The sequence below is a fragment of the Aspergillus homomorphus genome (genome assembly GCF_003184865.1).
Source record: "Aspergillus homomorphus CBS 101889 unplaced genomic scaffold BO97scaffold_5, whole genome shotgun sequence".
NCBI classification, from domain to species: Eukaryota; Fungi; Ascomycota; class Eurotiomycetes; order Eurotiales; family Aspergillaceae; genus Aspergillus; species Aspergillus homomorphus.
In genome coordinates, this window is record NW_020291891.1 from 1,119,204 (window position 1) to 1,137,928 (window position 18,725).

General features: G+C 46.7%; 6 protein-coding genes across 6 annotated transcripts; 3 read left to right on the top strand and 3 right to left on the bottom strand.

Moving 5' to 3' along the window:
• Positions 1-430: 430 nt before the first annotated feature.
• BO97DRAFT_432218 (cytochrome P450) lies at positions 431-5,914 on the top strand (the record flags this gene model as incomplete). Its single annotated transcript, XM_025697523.1, has 10 exons — positions 431-472; positions 546-1,065; positions 1,117-1,709; positions 1,774-1,908; positions 2,064-2,633; positions 3,939-4,029; positions 4,173-4,420; positions 4,478-4,675; positions 4,735-5,790; positions 5,846-5,914. The coding sequence occupies 10 exons, from the start codon at positions 431-433 to the stop codon at positions 5,912-5,914; spliced, it is 3,522 nt and encodes a 1,173-aa protein (XP_025554838.1).
• Positions 5,915-6,111: 197 nt separating this feature from the next.
• BO97DRAFT_363535 (mitochondrial 37S ribosomal protein mS41) lies at positions 6,112-7,307 on the bottom strand. Its single transcript, XM_025692507.1, has one exon. It carries the CDS (start codon positions 7,078-7,080, stop codon positions 6,334-6,336), a length of 747 nt encoding a protein of 248 aa, XP_025554839.1. The 5' UTR covers positions 7,081-7,307; the 3' UTR covers positions 6,112-6,333.
• Positions 7,308-7,576: 269 nt separating this feature from the next.
• Positions 7,577-8,904, top strand: kin28 (TFIIH complex serine/threonine-protein kinase subunit KIN28; the record flags this gene model as incomplete). The annotated part of the gene is made up of 2 exons (XM_025691515.1): positions 7,577-7,766; positions 7,880-8,904. 2 exons carry the CDS (start codon positions 7,577-7,579, stop codon positions 8,902-8,904), a joined length of 1,215 nt encoding a protein of 404 aa, XP_025554840.1.
• Positions 8,905-10,853: 1,949 nt separating this feature from the next.
• BO97DRAFT_220661 (putative kinesin family protein (KipA)) lies at positions 10,854-14,219 on the top strand. The gene is made up of 2 exons (XM_025690644.1): positions 10,854-11,877; positions 11,940-14,219. Exons 1-2 carry the CDS (start codon positions 11,100-11,102, stop codon positions 14,018-14,020), a joined length of 2,859 nt encoding a protein of 952 aa, XP_025554841.1. The 5' UTR covers positions 10,854-11,099; the 3' UTR covers positions 14,021-14,219.
• A 459-nt stretch (positions 14,220-14,678) lies between these two features.
• On the bottom strand, positions 14,679-16,390 carry BO97DRAFT_363545 (diacylglycerol acyltransferase type 2A). Its single transcript, XM_025692508.1, has 2 exons — positions 16,078-16,390; positions 14,679-16,006 (listed from the first exon to the last, which is right to left on the bottom strand). Exons 1-2 carry the CDS (start codon positions 16,239-16,241, stop codon positions 14,980-14,982), a joined length of 1,191 nt encoding a protein of 396 aa, XP_025554842.1. The 5' UTR covers positions 16,242-16,390; the 3' UTR covers positions 14,679-14,979.
• Positions 16,391-16,832: 442 nt separating this feature from the next.
• pxr1 (telomerase inhibitor/ribosome biogenesis protein PXR1) lies at positions 16,833-18,161 on the bottom strand. Its single transcript, XM_025698132.1, has 3 exons — positions 17,966-18,161; positions 17,073-17,913; positions 16,833-17,019 (listed from the first exon to the last, which is right to left on the bottom strand). Exons 1-3 carry the CDS (start codon positions 17,986-17,988, stop codon positions 16,999-17,001), a joined length of 885 nt encoding a protein of 294 aa, XP_025554843.1. The 5' UTR covers positions 17,989-18,161; the 3' UTR covers positions 16,833-16,998.
• Between the last annotated feature and the right edge of the window lie 564 nt (positions 18,162-18,725).

Sequence of the window (18,725 nt, forward strand, 5' to 3'; positions counted from 1 at the left end):
AGAAGAGATCCTGTAGACACACGCTAGCTGCAGCTTTTCCCGAGTTGAATCCATTGCCAGCCTTAGGTCCACAGCAACATCTCCCGCACTGTGAGCTTCCTAAATGTTCGTTTGGCATCGTCACTTTCTCGATTCTGGCCGAACTTGAGCAAAATCGGTCCCGGTCATTTTCTTCAATCGCTTTTCATTCTCCCTTTTCTTCCTCTATCTTGCTTATCCTTTGCCGTACTGTTTGGTCTCTAGCGTACCCCTGGAACGGCCGTCTACAAAAAAATCAAGTGCCTGATCAGCCACAACCACATGCCAATCGCTAAACCTCCTGTCGTGTCTCTGTTCAGGCTCAAACAGACTCATAGACTGGGCCAGATTTTCCCAGGAGACAAGTTCTGAGACAGACTGCATGCAAGCGAAGAATTCATATAATGTGAAAATGGCACCACAGAATGAGAGAAGTTCTCTTAAGCGCGGAAGGGTATATAAGTCTACCATTTTCGTGTCGATACCTGCTTTCTACGCAAGGCTAACTGATCAATTTCAAATCGTAGATCAGTAAGGAGAATGATTCAAAGTATCCCAAGAAAGTGCGACGGTCTGAAAACGAAGCCTTGCCATCACAGCCAATCACCTCTCAGTCATACCTACCTACGCCTATAGTCCAGCAAGAGTTAACCACAATGAGCGACGACAAAGAACCAGCTACTACCGACGACAACTTAAAATTGGCCCAACAGCGTACTCCCCTGAGTACCAGAAGCTATCAAGCGAGTCCATCTCCACCTCACGATACGCAAGCACTTTCTCAGTTTGTTTACCCTCCCAGGGCATTTGCGGATGAAGTCGACGACGAAGCTGCGGAGGGGGTATGGGGCTACTTGATTCCGCTTGATGATAAGGTTACAGCTGCTCTGGTTCTGCGCAAACGAAATGGATGTGAAAGCCGTAAATCTGAGTCCCACGGAGGCAAATCAGGAAAAGAAGAACATCGCAAGCACCCAGAGTCAACGAACAAACAGGGCTCTTCGCAGAGGCCAGGAGGCTACTTGATAGGTCGCCATCGCGAGTGCGGTTAGTAAAATCTGGTACCATATTTATCTCGCGTGACTAATGAGGTGTCAGATCTTCTTCTAAACATCCCGACCGTGTCCAACCGCCATTTTCTATTGTTCCCGGAGAGTAAGAAAGGCGATTCAATTGCTATCCTTGAGGATCTGTCTAGCAACGGAACATTTGTCAATGATGCTATTGTCGGACGTAACAAACACAGAGAGCTCGAAGATGGCGACGAGATCACAATCCTGGACCAAGCACGCTTTGTTTTCAGGTATCCTCGGACAAGGGACACAAATCGCTTCCGTCAGCAATATAGGATTCTTCAACAACTTGGGAAAGGTCACTTCGCCACGGTGTATCTTTGTGTGGAACGAGCTACGGGTACTCATTATGCTGTTAAGGTGTTCGAAAAGCGCTCCAATGATTCTCAAAAATCACAGACCGATGCACTGCAACAAGAGATAGGGCTTCTGATGGGAGTTAGCCATCCCAATCTTTTATGCCTCAAGGATACCTTCGATGAAAGCGATGGCGTATATCTTGTTCTGGAGCTTGCCTCGGAAGGTGAACTTTTTAACCTGATTGTCAACAAACAAAGGTTTTCAGAAACGGAGACTCGCCAAATCTTCGTCCAGATATTTGAAGGTCTGAAGTACCTGGTATGTGGCAGATGAAAATCCCCTGTTCCAATTGTTACTATGGTTGCTCATTCATCTGTTTTAGCATGATCGTGGCATTGTCCATCGAGATATTAAACCCGAAAATATACTTGTTGCCGATGAAAAGCTGACAGTAAAGCTTGGAGATTTTGGACTGGCCAAGATAATTGGTGAAGATTCATTTACAACAACTCTGTATGTCACAGAACCTGGATCTTCCTTGGCCATGTTTACTGACTTACGATTTGTTCTTTACAGATGCGGGACGCCAAGCTGTAAGCTACCAAGTCTTCCATTCCTCATTTGGAATTCGAAGCTCATTCTCTAGATGTCGCACCCGAAATACTGCAAGAGACTCGCCGGCGGAAATACACGAAAGCAGTTGACATTTGGTCACTTGGGGTAGTTCTCTACATATGCCTCTGCGGATTCCCCCCATTTTCTGACGAACTCTATACCTCGGAAAACCCTTATACCTTAGCACAGCAGATAAAAATGGGCCGTTTTGATTACCCATCACCGTATTGGGATTCTGTGGGCGATCCGGCTTTGGACTTGATTGACAAAATGCTCACAGTTGATGTTGACAAGCGTATAACCGTCGACGAATGTTTAGAACACCCATGGCTCACGCAGAGTTACCCCAGCCTCTCCGACAGTACGGATGGTCTGACCGGCGCCCTGGGTAAATTGGACTTTTCTAAGCGCAAGCTAGCACGTGAGAGAACGCTCCTCAGTCATATCAACGATGCCAGCTTCAATGAATGCAAAGAGGGCAACGGTGCTTTTGTTCGAGTATTTCACCAGAAAAACGCCGGAAAACGCGTTCATAATCACCCTGCCCGTGACACTACATGTGGAGAGACTTTTGATGACAACAGCGCGCCCCAAGACTTCATCAACCTTGGAGAGCAGGGAGATCCTGTTCTATACCCAGATCACGCAGCGCCCGACCGCAAATGAAAGTATACTTTCTACGGTGGTTAATCCAGCATGTCCTTGTGTTGCGACAGTACCCTTGGTACATGATCGCAGTCGAGCATTCGCTTCGCTTCAGCCGAATAATCGCAGCTGGATAAATACGATATCAGGCACGTGGCTAAGTGACGACATAGTTTCCCTAGAGGACCTTTGGGGGCCTAATCTATGAGTCGTATGCGCACAATCCAGGTCTTCGAGGATTTGAACTTCAGTCCCATGAGGCCGGGCTCCGAATGACTTCGCGGGCGTCGCTGATTTCTTGTATTATCGCACAATGCTGCAGGTTGAACGTCATCCTGGTAGCTAGCAGTCCGACTAGTAATATCTTGCGTGCAAGTCCTTCCTTCCGCGCACCCCCCCCCCCCCCCCTCGACGGTTTCAACCCACTTGATTCACCCTAAGAAGATACATCAACCGGGAAAATTATTGCTTCTAATTTGCCATGCGTCGAGTTCTGAGTGAGATTTTTTGTTTACACCAGGGTTGGAGGATGCTGTAAATGGCATACGATGTTTGATAATCGATTAGTTCCTTTGAGGGGAAAGAAATAATCTTGCTCGATTTAAAAATAGCTTTAGCATATTCAATCTGAGTAGACCATATTTAGACAGGACAGATATATGGCTATGGTATTCATCTTGAAATAGTTGGTTATAAATCGTCATTTTAGCTTGTATAATATTTTCATTTGGCACAGTTACTGAACCATCAACCTTGGTCCTTTTATATAGTACAGATGATTTTTTAAGACTTTTGTTCCTACTACCTGGCTCTTTTCACTCTGAAGAGAGAGAGGGATATTATTAATATTATCATCATCATCATCATCATCATCATTAGTGTGTTATTTTCTTAAGCTATCGCCGAAGAAGAGGTAGGAGGAGTAAATGAAAGAATTTGTTATTTTTGGGGGAAATAGGATTATCAAGTACTCTAGTGGTTGATGTGTCATAATGTCCGAATGTATTTACTTGACATATTATAAAAAACTTTTCTTTACTTATATATGCTGTCTATCTATTAGTTATATTTAAGCCCGTTGACTAACCTTACTGCTTTAATTAATATAGTGTAGAGACAAGAATACCTGTGACTAGTTGCCCTTTAAGGGCGGTAAGCTCTAGACTTACCGGGCCCGCAGGCCACTGCAGTACTTGCCCAGTACCGTCTAGGTAGTACGTACCCAGTCAGTGGCCCGCTACCTACCTAATTAGTACCTAGTCAGTACAGAACTGAAAAGACCGAAAGAGCCCGTATTCCGATGCCGAGCTTTTTTCTCTCAGTCATCAACTCGGCATTCGCTGCCACTGTTTCCTCGCCCATCCCTCACATTGGTCCCGTTCGGGATCTCCTCCAGTGCTTCCCTAGAGGAAGATCCCAGAGCCCGATCCATTGTTACCTCCTTGCGGGAGGCCTCCTTGAGATACTAATCTCATTATCTTTGGTCCCTGGCTCTATCTTCCAACTGCTATCACCTCGCAGCCATGGGCTTTCTCGCCGCCATAATTGACAGCATTTGGAAGCATTCCACGGGCTCTTCAAGTCTGGTCATCCTGGGAACAACCTTGCTAGCTCTGCCTGTCGTCTCCATCGTACTCAATGTCTTGGGGCAATTGCTATTTAAGAATCCAAAGGAGCCGCCCGTAGTGTTTCACTGGGTGCCCTTCGTCGGCAGCACAATCAGCTATGGCATGGATCCATACAAATTCTTTTTCAAGTGCCGGGAGAAGGTATTTTCATTGGTTTTGAATCTCCCGTGTATCGTGCTTGCTAATACAGTTTATTAGTACGGTGATATTTTCACTTTTGTTCTCCTTGGCAAGAAGACTACCGTTTACCTTGGTACCCAGGGCAATGATTTCATTCTCAATGGCAAATTAAGGGACGTATGTGCTGAAGAGGTATACTCCCCGCTTACGACCCCTGTTTTCGGGCGCAACGTCGTGTATGACTGCCCAAACGCCAAATTGATGGAGCAGAAGAAGGTAAGCTGTGCTTGCACATCGCGCTGAGTCAAGGGCCCGCAGCTGATAAAACAGCATAGTTTGTCAAATTCGGCCTCACATCCGACGCCCTTCGTTCCTATGTATGTCTAATAACAGCCGAAGTGGAGGATTTCGTCCAACATTCTCCGGCTTTTCAGGGGCCTAAAGGTGTCTTCGACGTCTGCAAAACAGTCGCTGAAATAACCATCTATACGGCCTCGCGTTCTCTTCAGGGCAAGGAAGTTCGAAAGAGATTTGACTCGACATTTGCTGAGCTGTACCATGACCTTGACATGGGCTTTGCGCCCATCAATTTCATGCTACCTTGGGCGCCTCTTCCTCATAACCGAAAACGTGATGCTGCACAGAGAAAAATGACAGAAACATATATGGAGATCATAAAGACGCGTCGCAATGCTGGAACCGAGAAAGACTCTGAAGACATGGTTTGGAATTTAATGTCTTGTGCATACAAAGATGGCACTCAAGTTCCCGACGAGGAGGTTGCGCACATGATGATTGCTCTTCTCATGGCTGGTCAACATTCTTCGGCATCTACAGCTTCTTGGATTGTCCTTCACCTTGCAGCAAATCCAGATATCATGGATGAACTGTTCGCTGAACAACTCCGTGTTCTTGGCTCTGATTTGCCACTGACATATGAAAACCTGCAGAAGTTGGATCTTCATGCTAAAGTGATCAAGGAAACATTACGTATACATGCACCAATTCACTCGATCATCCGTGCGGTGAAAAATCCAATGCCTGTGGATGGTACACCATATGTAATCCCTACCTCTCACAATGTTCTTTCGTCGCCTGGTGTAACGGCAAGGTCAGAAGAATATTTCACCAACCCACTCAAGTGGGATCCTCACCGTTGGGATGAGGATATTGCGTCTAATGCAGAAGATGAGGAGAAGGTTGATTATGGGTACGGACTTGTTAACAAAGGCACGAACAGCCCTTATCTCCCATTTGGTGCTGGGCGGCACAGGTGCATTGGTGAACAATTCGCCTATGTGCAACTTGGTGCCATAACAGCGGCTCTGGTAAGGTTGTTCAAGTTCCGCAACCTACCGGATGTCAAGGATATTCCTCAAACAGATTATTCAGTAAGTGTTGTCCTTTGACCCAGACATATTATTTCTGTCTTACTCACTGATCTAGTCTCTTTTCTCGAAACCTGCTGGGCAATCGTTCATTCAGTTCGAAAAGCGCGTCCCTGCAAGCAAATAATTTTCTTGATGCTATCTTACACCCAACGGCAAATATTAATAGATGTACATTCTTTATTACTTTAATATTCCTCGTGCTGATTCAATGATAAGCATCTCCTTTTACCTATTGAGCCACGCAGCTTTAGACAAGATAGTAGTCATCACCACGCTATTAGTTGAAAATGAAGTCTAGCAAGGGTGTACATCTTTCCTTGACTAGCGGAGAAGTATTGATTGCTTGTGCAAGAGAGTTATTCTTATGTTAAGTCCACATATTAGAACGCAGTATCCAAACGATACGCAACCATGAAGCAAAAGCAGTCTCACATAAATGCATATTGTACATGCGGCGAAAATTGACAAAAGAAATTGGGTAAGAAAACAGAGGAGACGGGCATACACAGTTTGGTCAGAACTTGATCAATACCCTTCGCTCCGTTAGATAATACCTTTCCGCCTTTCTTCGCTCCTTCGTTTGGCTCTGACTTCCGCGCGTCTTCTTTCACCGCCATCCACTTTAACTCCAAGTCGATCCTCCCACATGCCTTCCTTTAATTCGAATAAAGCTGCGCTACCTTTAGAGCCCTTGATTGGCTGCAGAAAAGGACCCTTTATGGTGTTGCCGTGGTGGACCTTCATGTGTGCAATCTTCTTCGGCGGATTGGATGGATTATAGATATATTCTTTAGCATCTGGTGGCAGATTGACAATGATTTTCCTCATGCCCGAAGATAAGCTTGCTGGGTAAATTGAATGATGTGCTGATTTGTTGGCCACCGTCGCGTCCTTAGCGTCCTTTGGTTCTTTGGGGACCTCAACAACCCGCAGTTGTGCAGTACCATTGACCACGTGCTGCAAGTCACCACCGGGTCCATAGATTCCTCGTCTGAATTTCTCCCTTTTCCGAAGCAGGTACCGTCGCTGGCTTGAAGGTTCAATACCCAATTCTTTAAGCTCAGGTGAACCAATCGAAAATAGTTTGTCCCAAGATGGCAGCTTGCTCGCATGCTTATTCATGCCACGACCGATTAATGTAAGGAAAGTTTGAACATCTGGGACGAATGGTGTCGGTGATGGTATTGCAGCAGAAGATGCCCGCTTATGAAGGTGCCGAAAGCACTGCTTTCCAAAGGTAACAGGTCGCATTGCTCTCATAGACAGTAGACATGGATTGTGCATCGCCATTGCAACCTGGCTGTTTTGACGGGCCTCGCAGAAATTATGTCGTGAGCTTTAGGATCGTGGTCATATGCCGAAAGGGTAAAGAAAGGGAAATATAACAACAAGAAGAAGAAGAATAAGAATAATAAGAAGAAGAAGAGGAGGAGCCGAGTATACGACTTCAAGGATATACGGAGGCGCTTTGGCTGGGATGCCTCAGTTCTGTGAAGTCCCTGCTTGGCGGTTGGTTCTCTCGTCTTCGGTCCGGAACATCATTGAGAAATTTCGGCGACATTGGGGTTCCTGCCAGGATCAACTTAACTCCGAAACTGCCATGCTCTCTGGAAAGCCTCGACCTGCGTTCAGGATCTGGCTTCAAAACCAAGATTCGATGTCGTCCCCTATTGTCGCCACTTCGTCCTAATTATTTATTTGATTAACCCTCGCAACGGTTTGAAAAGTTGTGGGCTCGGTTCAACCTACCCAGGAGACAAATTGTTTCTACCAGGGTGTAACAAGAATGGCTGTTTCTCCTTTGATCCCTCCACCTCCACATGAAGCAAAGGTTACCGATACACCAAAAAAGACGGAAGTAAATAGCACAGAGCGTTTACTGCACAATCAGAACACGATTCCTTTCTTTCATTCTACTAATGAACGCGAGGTTACCGAACAGTTAAATGATGATGTAAGGCACAAGTATATCAAAGGTATGGGTTGATATCCTATCATTCTGAATAGTTCTATGCTTTTCTCCACACCCTCTAGACTATGTTATAATCTTCGCTTCTTGGGTTCCATGACATTAATGATTTTTACATAGATAAAAGGCTTGGTGAAGGTACCTATGCTGTTGTGTTCCTCGGTCATCTTCGAACAGACCCGTCGTCGTTCGTTGCTATAAAGAAGATAAAGGTCAATGCTGAATACAAAGATGGCCTTTCTATGGACGCCATCCGAGAAGTAAAATATTTGCAAGAGCTTTCGCACCCCAACATAATCGCTCTGCATGACGTCTTTTCATCGAAAGATCAAAATCTCAATCTTGTTCTCGAATATCTACCCCGAGGCGACCTCGAGATGTTGATCAAGGATACTGATATCCATTACGGTGCTGCTGACGTCAAGGCTTGGATGGGAATGCTCGCCAGAGGAGTGTGGTTCTGTCATGAGAATTTCGTATTGCACCGCGATATCAAGCCAAATAACCTTCTTATTGCGGCGGACGGGGAGGTGAAACTGGCGGATTTTGGTCTAGCTCGGTCGTTTGCTGATCCTTACTTGAATATGACACACCAGGTTATTACACGATGGTATCGCCCTCCGGAGCTGCTCTTCGGTGCTCGGCAATACTCGGGTGTTGTTGACGTCTGGTCCATGGGCATGGTTTTCGCGGAACTTCTATTGCGAGTTCCGTTCATTGTGGGAAACACCGACCTTGATCAAATTGCGAAGATATGTGAAGCCTTCGGAACCCCGACTGAGGACAACTGGCCTGGTGTAACCAGACTCCCCAATTATCTCCCGGCTGATGCCAATCATACTCTACCTGTTCAAGGCCGTGATTTTTTTCTTAGGCAATTTCCGACAGCTGGTCCAGTTGGTGCGGATCTGCTCATGTCCATGTGCACCCTTGACCCTAAGAAGCGAAGCACGGCGTGCCAAGTTCTGCAACACGGCTGGTGGTCCAGCGAGCCGAAGCCAACCGACAAGAAAAACCTTCCTCGTAAAACGGATGGCATTAAGAAGATGGGCGCCGACCTGACCAGGCGAGGTGGGGACTTTGATGATAATACAACATTCAAGAATGCGGCTCGACAGTTAAAATTTACCGTGGCCAGAGACTAGCTCACAATTGCCAGTACAATCTTGATGAACAAAAACACTGCTTCAAGTAAGACTTGAGGAAACCGACTGGTCGCATTGCGGGAGGCCATTGCCCATGTGTTCACTGAATGTGGAGGAAGTTTCCCAAGGCTCACGTACTATGGACGACACCCAGCTTGAACAGACATACGATCAAGCAACAGACACGTGTCCTGACGTTGCTTTCATGCCGGTACTACTGGCTGGGCAAGTGGACGGGATCGATCGAATCAGGATCATGAAAGCATTTTGATCAGCCAGACATTAGTTGATCACCGAAGCCTAATGCTTGGTATCGTCAATGATCTGTGCTTTATTCTTTGCAATCGCACGTCAAGTACACGCCCTCCCGACAAATCGACTTCCTAGTCAAAGCTCTAGGGCACCCAATGCCAGGCATCGTCAACAATTAGCGGGAAAAGACCATGCCAGCGTCGGATAAATCACGGGATCAAGTCTTCCCAAGTACAGCGACTCTTTTTCATCTATGTCGCTATCGGTACCTTGGTTATTCCTTGTATATGTTCAACGCGGCATAGCTATCTATGTACGGGCAGTTATCCATTTCTCTAAATCTTCAACTCATGGCGCTTTGAATGCATGAGTCAAAGAAGGTACCTAGCCCGATATCTGATTGTGGCATAGTGAATAGTTACGTCAATGGCCTGTGACTGTTAGACATGCTCCGTTATGGGCGTTAAATGAGAATGAATATGCGTTTATGTTCACTCGAGCCAGATCGAGTCCAGTCCAAGAATGATCAACACAAACGCCTTAGGGGTGGAGGTGAAGTTCACGGGCTATATTATAGATAGGCAAAGAGCCTCCTGTTCTCAAGGCTCTCTTTCGGTCTAATTTCTGCTCCGTGGCATTTGCAGAATAAAACTTTTGAGGTAAGGAGAAGAAATGAGAACGTAGGTGTACCTCCTTAGTGCTCTTTAGACAGCCAACCAATAAGCTTTTAGACATAGGTACTGTGTACGCTGATACCTACTTAAATCGCTACCTAGTACCTATCTAAGTACCACAGTACTTACATCCAACTCCAGGCTACCTACTTACCAGGACCTAGTGCGGTAATTTGTATACCTCCCGAGACCGGAGATACTTGTACCAAGGGATGGTTATGGTTGAGTTTTGGCCATGATTGAGTTGACTCCAGGTACAGTCCCGCACCTTTCACAAGCCCAATAGTAGCTAGTGTACTGGGCCTCCTCCCCATGCGCAAAGGACCAAGGATTCACTAAGAGCCTAGGAGGGAAAAGCCCCTCCCCACCACCACCACTACTACCACCACCACCACCGGCGAGCAAGTTCAGCAACCCTTCCCAAGTTCCTTTTCAACCCAACGCCTCGCGTCTGGGCCGCTTATGTACGACCCGTACGTAGTAAAGTAGTACTTACTTTTATTACATTACTGCATTCCTCCCTTACCCCCGCCCAAGTGGCACTTGAGCTCATTAAACATCCCGACTGATCTACATTCGAACCTTTCTTCTCCGTCCACACCATCATATTTCCCGTCCCTGCTCCGCCCCTTATCTGCACACAAACCATACTTCTCTTCCCTTACGTTGACATCTAATCGACAACTCCATGATTGATACGGATTCATTATACACAAAAGCTATCGTTGTACCTGTATTGAAACACTTCAACTCGCTATTGCACATGGTGAGATAATTGAGCTTTTGGCTACGTTTGAAACTGGCGGAGCGCGCAAAGGCGTTTTTGAGCAGCGCCTGTGACGTTCGCGGCCATCTCCTGCTGACGGTCCATGTAAGTCTATATGGTTACAACTATATCCAATCTATCTTGTGGTACGATGCAATGGTCAAAGACAGCTCAGATTCATTCATCTGTAGCACCGTACCGAATTTGTCGACGATTTCCTTGAGCAAAAGAAGTCGAACTCATCATCAGCCTCCAACCACAACATCGAACACCGTCATTTTCCTATGTCTCCGACTTGTCTAACTGAGCCTTGTTTCTAGACACGTCTTTCCAATTACAACGAGACTGAGAACCAGAATTCCTACCGCGGTGCATGGAAGATACAAGTGAAATCTAATCTGTCGCATATCGTCATCGCCCAAGCCGTGCCCGAGGTATTCCAGATCGATCAGGGATCCTGATTATTTGATGTCGATTATTGATCAGCTTGTTCAAACGTCTTCATGTCTGGATTACCGCAACCCCCCAGGTCCACCGCCAGTTCCCCGACTCCCCAATTGTCGGCTCCGAGATCACGAAAGAACCTAGCCACTCTGTCGCATACGTCGAGGGCTTTGTCCCCGTCCCAGGCTGTCTCCAGGATGCGTGCCCCTCCTAGTCCCAGGTCCAGCTCTAGCAGAGCCATGCCTCCTAGCTCAACAACACATATTGGTTCGTCGAAGTCCGTCATTGGCACCAGGGTTCCCAGTAGTCCAGATACGTCACTGCGAAGAACGGTCAGTATCGCAGCCTTTCCTCAACCACCCAAAGCTGGAGGTCGTCCTTCGACTGCATCTTCATTGTCTGGAATACAAGGACTACGTTCTTCCGGGAGCCTCAAAGAACGAAGAAGCTCCAGACTGAGCATTGGGACAACCAGTAGCTACCGAACCTCTAAAACCACATCCCTCATCCCCGGAAGTGGGGACGTGAAGTCAGCTCTTGGTCATGAAATTCGAGACATGGATGCCTCGCCTTCACATAGCAGAAGCTCTTCGGCCCAAGGATCATATTCTACAAGCGCAACGACGTTTGAAGATGGCGATGATGCAGCCGCTACCTCCAAGTCCACTCTCAGGTCAAAAGAGAATAAAGACACGACGAAAGGTAATGTGATTGTGAGCGTCCGGGTACGACCCGACGTTGGAGGAGTTGAAGCAACAAAGTCAGCGGAATGGACGGTAGATGAAATGCGATCAGCCATATCCTATAATGGGAAAGAAGGTGGTGACTATTTCTATGGTAACCATCTGCTCCAAAACCTGTCTTGAAAAGATGGTGTGCTGACTTCCACTTTCCCGTAGATAATGTTTTTTCAACCAATGATGACAACGCAAAAGTATATGATGCTGCTGCAAAGCGTCTCGTGAGAAGAGTGATGGAAGGCTATCACGGTACGGTTTTCGCTTATGGCATGACCGGGACTGGCAAGACTTTCTCTATGCAAGGAACTGCAACCTCACCAGGGGTGATTCCACTTGCGATAACAGACATTTTCTCTTTCATCAGAGAGACGCCGCATCGGGAGTTCTTGTTACGGGTGAGCTACCTTGAAATATACAATGAGAGAATCAATGACCTGCTTTCAGCGCAGGTGTCCGGTGCACCCTCGGCTGCCCAGCAAGAAGAGATTAAGCTACGTGAAGATAGCAAGAGAGGCGTATATGCCACTCCTTTGAAAGAAGAGATTGTCCAAAGCCCGACACAGCTTCTTCGTGTCATTGCACGGGGAGATCATGCGAGGAGGACTGGCAGCACACAATACAATGCCCGGAGTTCACGAAGCCATGCGGTTGTCCAGATCGTTGTTGAGAGCCGAGAACGAGCCCCTGCAGGTCTTTCCCAGGATAGACGGTCAGGTCTGCTTCCTGGTGGGGTTAGGGTATCCACACTCAGCCTGATCGATCTGGCCGGTTCAGAACGTGCTGCTGATGATAAAGAACGTCGTACAGAAGGTGCCCATATCAACAAGAGCTTGCTGACTCTGGGCACGATCATATCCAAACTTTCTGATTCGAGAGAGAAAGCTGGCAGTACGATGGACAAAGAAGGCAAGCATCTGCCTTACCGCGATAGCAAGCTCACGAGATTACTGCAGCCAGCTTTGTCGGGGAATTCTCTTGTCAGCATCCTCTGCACGATACATTTAGGCATTGCAAACAAGACACATGCTGGTGAAAATCTCAATACTATGAAATTCGCAGCTCGAGCGAAGAACAGCATTGTCAGTCATGCCAGGAGAGCAGAAGAAGCGCTTGGGAGTGGTGGCGGCGATGCAGGAAGCCGTGTGCTTTTAGAACGCTATCGTCTGGAGATCCAGGCTCTCCGCAATCAGCTTGAATGCCAGACTAAAGTTGAAATTGAGAAAGAGCTCAGACTTGAAGAACAGCAGCTGGAAAAAGAAGCGCATGCCCGTCACGAAGAACAAATGCTTGAAATGCAGCTAGCTCGAACAGCGTTGAAGGAGCGGATCGAGCATTTAAATCGACTCATCTTATGCTCAAAATCCACTGGAGTGAACAACCATGGCGGGGTTTCTTCCTTTGGAAGACTTTCCAGGCAATCTGCTTTCGAAGCTGGATCAAGGTCTTTGCGATCCTCGGTTAGTCAATCTACTCTGAGCGCTTATGGACATTCCTCAGTTCGTCCCATGTCTTTTATTTCGGTGAGCAGCTATGACCCTGCAATCAGTACCCATCTTGCCAGCGAAGTTACGCCCCCGGAAGACGAAGAGGAGAATATCGGCGAATTCGCAGATGGCAAGGCAAGTGCCCAACGACAGATTGCAGCCCTCCAAGCTGACCTCAGCGATAAAAACCGATATATCTCGACTTTGGAGCGAAGGTTGTTACAAGCACGCCGCTCTAGCCATTCTCGTATGTCCATAGGCATGAAAACAGGCAGCCCGAACACCGAGGTGCCTGATGCGATGGCCTTGCTGCGCGAGAAGGACATGGAAATCAATGAGCTTCGTCAACAGCTGGATGATAAAGACCGAATGCTCACAGCACTCCGGTCTGCTGCTCGGCATCGGGATCTTGCCCACAATGCCACTGAAGCTTCTGGGCCGGAACCGAAAGAAAGTGTAGTCCACCGGAACAGTCTCATCGACAACGATTATGCCTTGAGCTACACTTCAGACAGCAACGTCTCCCCTCAGACAGACGGAAACTTGGAGGAGAAGCGGAAAGGTATGGACGAGATGTCTCGAATTCTTGATGAGATGATCCAAGATCGTGTCGAAAGCGGCCACTTGATCAAGGGAACGCGTGGTAGTGTTCGTGTCGTTACCGCCAGTCGTCGGGCGTCGGAATCGATACCTGGAGTAGCAAGGTTAAGTACAAGCAGCTCACACCAAGTGGACCCTAGCCAGCATCAAGCTTGACACAGCGACACAATTATTCCTAGAACAAATCCTGTTTGGGTCTTCCATTCGCGGCAGTGGGCACCGGGATGCATTTCGAACAGTGCATCGGTGGCAGAAGCGACTCGGGACCTAGAGTTCCATTTGCGCTGTCTCCACTGAACAATTGCTTGAACCACTGCGAAGTCGGGTGCACTGCGCATCAATCCAAAAATTTGCCGGATAAACCAGTTATACATGCGCCAGGAACGTAGCGCGCTATTGAGCAGGGCGAATCTCGCTTGGGGCAATAGGTCCGAGAGACCAAAGCACCCTACCAACGTCACATACGCCGGCACTAATTTTGCTGTCTGCCTCCTTGTTGTTTCCAAATGCCATCCCTTGCTATTCATGATACCTGTGGCCTTTGAGATCCACCATGATTAAATCTTCCTTTCCATGCTCGCTACGCCAAGATGAATTACCCTCGGAAGCCTCTCTCATGCCTTGTCTTGCGCGGATATTTTTATTTCTCGATTTTGTATCGCACGCTTCATGTTCATTGTTTTTGATTATTCTTGGATCCTGTCATGTCAGATACCCAGCTTTCCCTACTGTTATGAAGCGATTTAGCATCTTGTTACACGTCCTATATCCCAAAGTCCTCAGCAAGGAAATACTAGTAGGATATTAGTCTCACATTTTTAGTCAAGCATTGTGCTTTCGCAGAAGGGGTGTGCTGGTCACTGAATAAGAGCGGTAATCATCACAATTCTGTTGAAGCCTTCACAAGCCCCGAGCTTTAGCTGACGGCTTCACTCTGAAAGATCATTTACAAATTTGAGCTATCCATATATGATAACAGCGTAGAGCCCCTAGGCTCCCGGACTGGTGATTCTGATATGAAAAGCTCCGTAGTATATGACTGGTGATAAACTTTGAATGGATCTCATCTATCCTTATTCGAAAACTCACCTTTCAGAGAATCATGACCATGATACTTATGCAACAATTTCCATCTCGGATGCTCTATCTCTAGCATAGAAATCTTTCCATTGCTCCCAAAGCCTTTCTAGTTCTTGCACATATGATGCGTGAAGTAGATCGATGTATTTGTCGTCTATCTTCTCCCTGTCTTTTTGCTGAGTTACCCGTATAGGGCGGCCCACAACGATGTTAAGTGGTCGACGATACGGCATCAATCCAACATCATAATTGAAAACGCCACGAGCGTGGAATAAAGGGATCGTGAAGCCCATCATACGTTTGACAAACATCTGAAACTTGTGTATGATAGGATGGTTCTCAGATCGTATTTGTTCATAAAGATCGTTCTCACCAAATGCCAGTACTGGCACAAGGTCGGCGCCTGTGCGTATGGCTAGCTTTATGAATCCCTTCCTGCGCTTGAGAACAAGACGTAGGGTGTGAGGAAGAGCATCCAGCGATTCACGAGCACCACCAATGACGATAGTGATAGCACGACTCATTCCTTCGCCATCCGTGCCCCCTTTGGTGAGAATATTCTCACATGATTCGCGAGACACGCTTGCTATGCCCATAGCAAGCGCGTACTCCCTGTAAAACGGGATCCGGAAATTTGAGTCAAGTGTCAATAAGGTGTTCGTGATGCCGGGAAAGAGCTTGGAGAATTCAAGAGCTTCGGTAGCGAATGCCGCAAAAGCCCCATGTGATATGATGCCATGTGGATGATACCCAAAGATATATTTTCTTGTTGGTGGAAGAGGCTCTGATCGGTGTAAGCGGGCTGGAAAGTAAGAAGCATAAATTTTCCAAACGCGGAGCGAGCGCAAGAAGTTGCTCCGACCGCTCAAACTTCCTGATGTAGCAGCTGTCGAAAAGAGAGATATATATATAAGGTACGGTATCAGGACTGGCCATGAGAGTGGGATGGCACATGAGAAAAAAAAGATCGTCAAGAAGATTGCAATCGTTAGAGTATGGCAGAGAACCACAAGCGTCTGCAAGCGTCTTTCGAGGCCAATATTCAACGGTGCCCACCGAATCCTAGCGTCCTCAGTCAGTAGACATTCATGAGAAAGACATACTGCATACGTATACTGCGAGCATTTACATACCTTCTCCCACTCTGGCCCTTTCCCGTACTTCGACCACGAGCAGAATGATGATCATCAGCAGACAAGTCATACGTGTTAATGGTCGGTGATCGCTTCAGAGATGGCGGCTGTTGCTGTGCTGAGTTTTCGCTTCCTGGAGGGGCACAGCTGCCAGTGTTAGACATCGTGACTCAACTGCACTGATTGAGCTTGGTGAAAAAGTTTCTTGCGGAGGGTAAACTGGTACATGAACTTTGATCCGAGATCAAACCTCCATGTCGAAGTCTGGAACGGACGCGTCATAAAGTATGGATAATATGAAAGTGGTAGCCGATGACGGATGACGCACTAGGGAAATGATTTACCTCCTCGAGTTCAGCCTTCAGCTGGACCGAGGTACAATCTATTACGTACAGCAAGCACTAACTACTGTTAGCACATGATAATGTAATCACAATCAATTGAAGAATAGCCAGGGAAACGAGTCGATACAGTCTCAGAAAGGGTACCCATATCTTAAAGGAAAGCTTTCACATATCGAAGATGCTTGCCTATACAATAATTTAAAGGTAGAATTGAGGGGCAATAACTACTTAACAAAGAGCACTGAGGTACATAAATATTTTATAGTTCTTTATGTTAGGCTCCAAATGAAGCACCGCTTAAAACTGGTCATTACCATTCTCTTGGTCTTGTTTAAGATTATAGGATCACAATAGTCTGGTTAGGCCGGTGGCACTCAAGCCTGTTGAGATACAAGTTCGTCAAGGATCAGACCTGGAAATTGCATCGGACGCATACATATTACGCGATCACCAACGAGTTTGTCTTGATACAATTACATTGGGTATTCAGAGCAGAAAAAAAAAAGTTCGAGACAGCGAAGCAAAAGAAGGGAAAGGATATCTAAGCTAGATTTTCGTTGCGATTGTGTCACGGAATTCAGGACTTGACCATAAAGATCTAAGTTTAAATCAATTAGCACAGATGACTGTTTTGAAGCGCAAGTGTCTTACCTCATTCAAAGATTTCTCATCTAGGAGTGCTCTCTTTTTCTGTGCGATATGCCGGCTTCTGAAAACATGCCTACCCATGGGGCGACGTTCCTTTGATAGCAAAGGGTTGATTGTCGATGTATGTGCATGTCCGGCCAAGTCGCTATTGGAAACGTTGTCCCGCTCCGTGATTCTAAGCCTCGAAGATTCGGCATTATTGTCTTCTTGTCTTTCGTCGTTTTTCCTTTTCTTGGATTTCTTCTTACGGGAGGCCTGGGGATCTGTATGTTGCTTTCCACGACTGTCATCATTTTGAGTCTGATTGATGGCAGATAATTTGGACTTCTCAGAAGCATCGTCTTCGGGCGGGTCCTGGGCATTGACGGCACTGTCGTTGTTCGCACGCTTTTCAGTATCTGACTGGCTTTGTGCTGGCTCCTCAGAGCCACGGGCATCGGCCTTTTCTTGAACCAGGAATCCACCACTTATGAAATTGACCGCCTGCCATCTGCTCGCCACATATCGGGCCAGCTTTGCGTTTTCACGCTTCTTCTCCTCGACCCCCAGTTCCGCATCTGATTTGCCATTCAAGCGCCCCAGCAACCCTCTGAAAGCATCGAGGCCAGTAGGTTCGTCTAGCGCATCCCGCCTCGGTCGCGCACCAAGGCCCAGTGTGTCATCTTTGACAATGACCCGGATGTGAGATGCACTTGCGGTGGTAAATAGATCAGCATGTGCAGCATTTCGTGCCCCTAGGAAACTGCCCGGTGTCCATCCCTGAGAACTGAGAATTTTATGCCCAAAGCTAGTCGTTGAGCGTGACCAATTCGTATTATTAGGGTCGTGCGAAATCTTGGATTTCCTGGATCATGGGAATTAGAATAAAGGAGGCACAAACACTAGAGCCTACCTACTTTCGTGGTCCTGCAAGGCCCATTTGATAGATGAAGACGGGTTACGGTCCTGCTGGATCCTTTTTTTGTTAGAAGTATTTGTCCAGCACCAACTGTCGTGGTCTACACCATTAAAGCCCCTTGAAGAAGCAGGCGAAGAGAGGAGATGGGGTGATGTTTGAAGGAGAAAGCAAATCGACAGACTGTAAACGTACTCCGCACATTAAGAGAGAGAAAAATCTTAATCTGCCGGGGATTAGAAGTAAGATGAGCAAAAGACATTGACCGCCTACTTCTTGAAGTATCTCCCCACATGATCAAATACCAACTCCGCCATGTTTTGATCCACTCGACGTATTCCGGACTATTAATAATAATAATACTTAAATTTGTCCAGCAAATGGTAAAAATATTCTAATAAAACAGGAGGCAGATCTAAGATTGTACAATATAGTTCTACTTTTATATGCCCAAGGCACTATACTGAATATCATCAGTACAGGCGAGGCGTTGTTAATAAGTTACCAGTTCTTTACCAGATGCCACCCTTATATAAGAAATATCAATATGAGGTATTTTTGATATATGTTTCTTATATAACTCAAAGTTGCGATCTTCTCCATATATTTAACGATATGATATCAGAAATGTATTAAATGTCTATAACAATCCTCCTAGCATTATGGATTTACTTACTTAGGAGGCATGCAGTAGTCCCAGTTGGGGAGGCGGTAACAAAATGAATGGTTGTTGGAATAAACTGTGAGCTGCTTGTACTGGC

Bases quoted from the DNA above. Each gene is read 5' to 3' on its own strand.
- BO97DRAFT_220661 (XM_025690644.1), top strand. From the start codon at position 11,100: ATGTCTGGATTACCGCAACCCCCCAGGTCCACCGCCAGTTCCCCGACT. The intron at 11,878-11,939 runs GTAACCATCTGC...ACTTTCCCGTAG, and splicing joins AGGTGGTGACTATTTCTATG to ATAATGTTTTTTCAACCAAT.
- BO97DRAFT_363545 (XM_025692508.1), bottom strand. From the start codon at position 16,241: ATGTCTAACACTGGCAGCTGTGCCCCTCCAGGAAGCGAAAACTCAGCA. The intron at 16,007-16,077 runs GTATGTAAATGC...TGAGGACGCTAG, and splicing joins AAGGGCCAGAGTGGGAGAAG to GATTCGGTGGGCACCGTTGA.
- pxr1 (XM_025698132.1), bottom strand. From the start codon at position 17,988: ATGGGCCTTGCAGGACCACGAAA. The intron at 17,914-17,965 runs GTAGGTAGGCTC...CCCATGATCCAG, and splicing joins GGCCTTGCAGGACCACGAAA to GAAATCCAAGATTTCGCACG. The intron at 17,020-17,072 runs GTAAGACACTTG...ATTTAAACTTAG, and splicing joins ATGAGAAATCTTTGAATGAG to ATCTTTATGGTCAAGTCCTG.
- BO97DRAFT_363535 (XM_025692507.1), bottom strand. From the start codon at position 7,080: ATGGCGATGCACAATCCATGTCTACTGTCTATGAGAGCAATGCGACCT.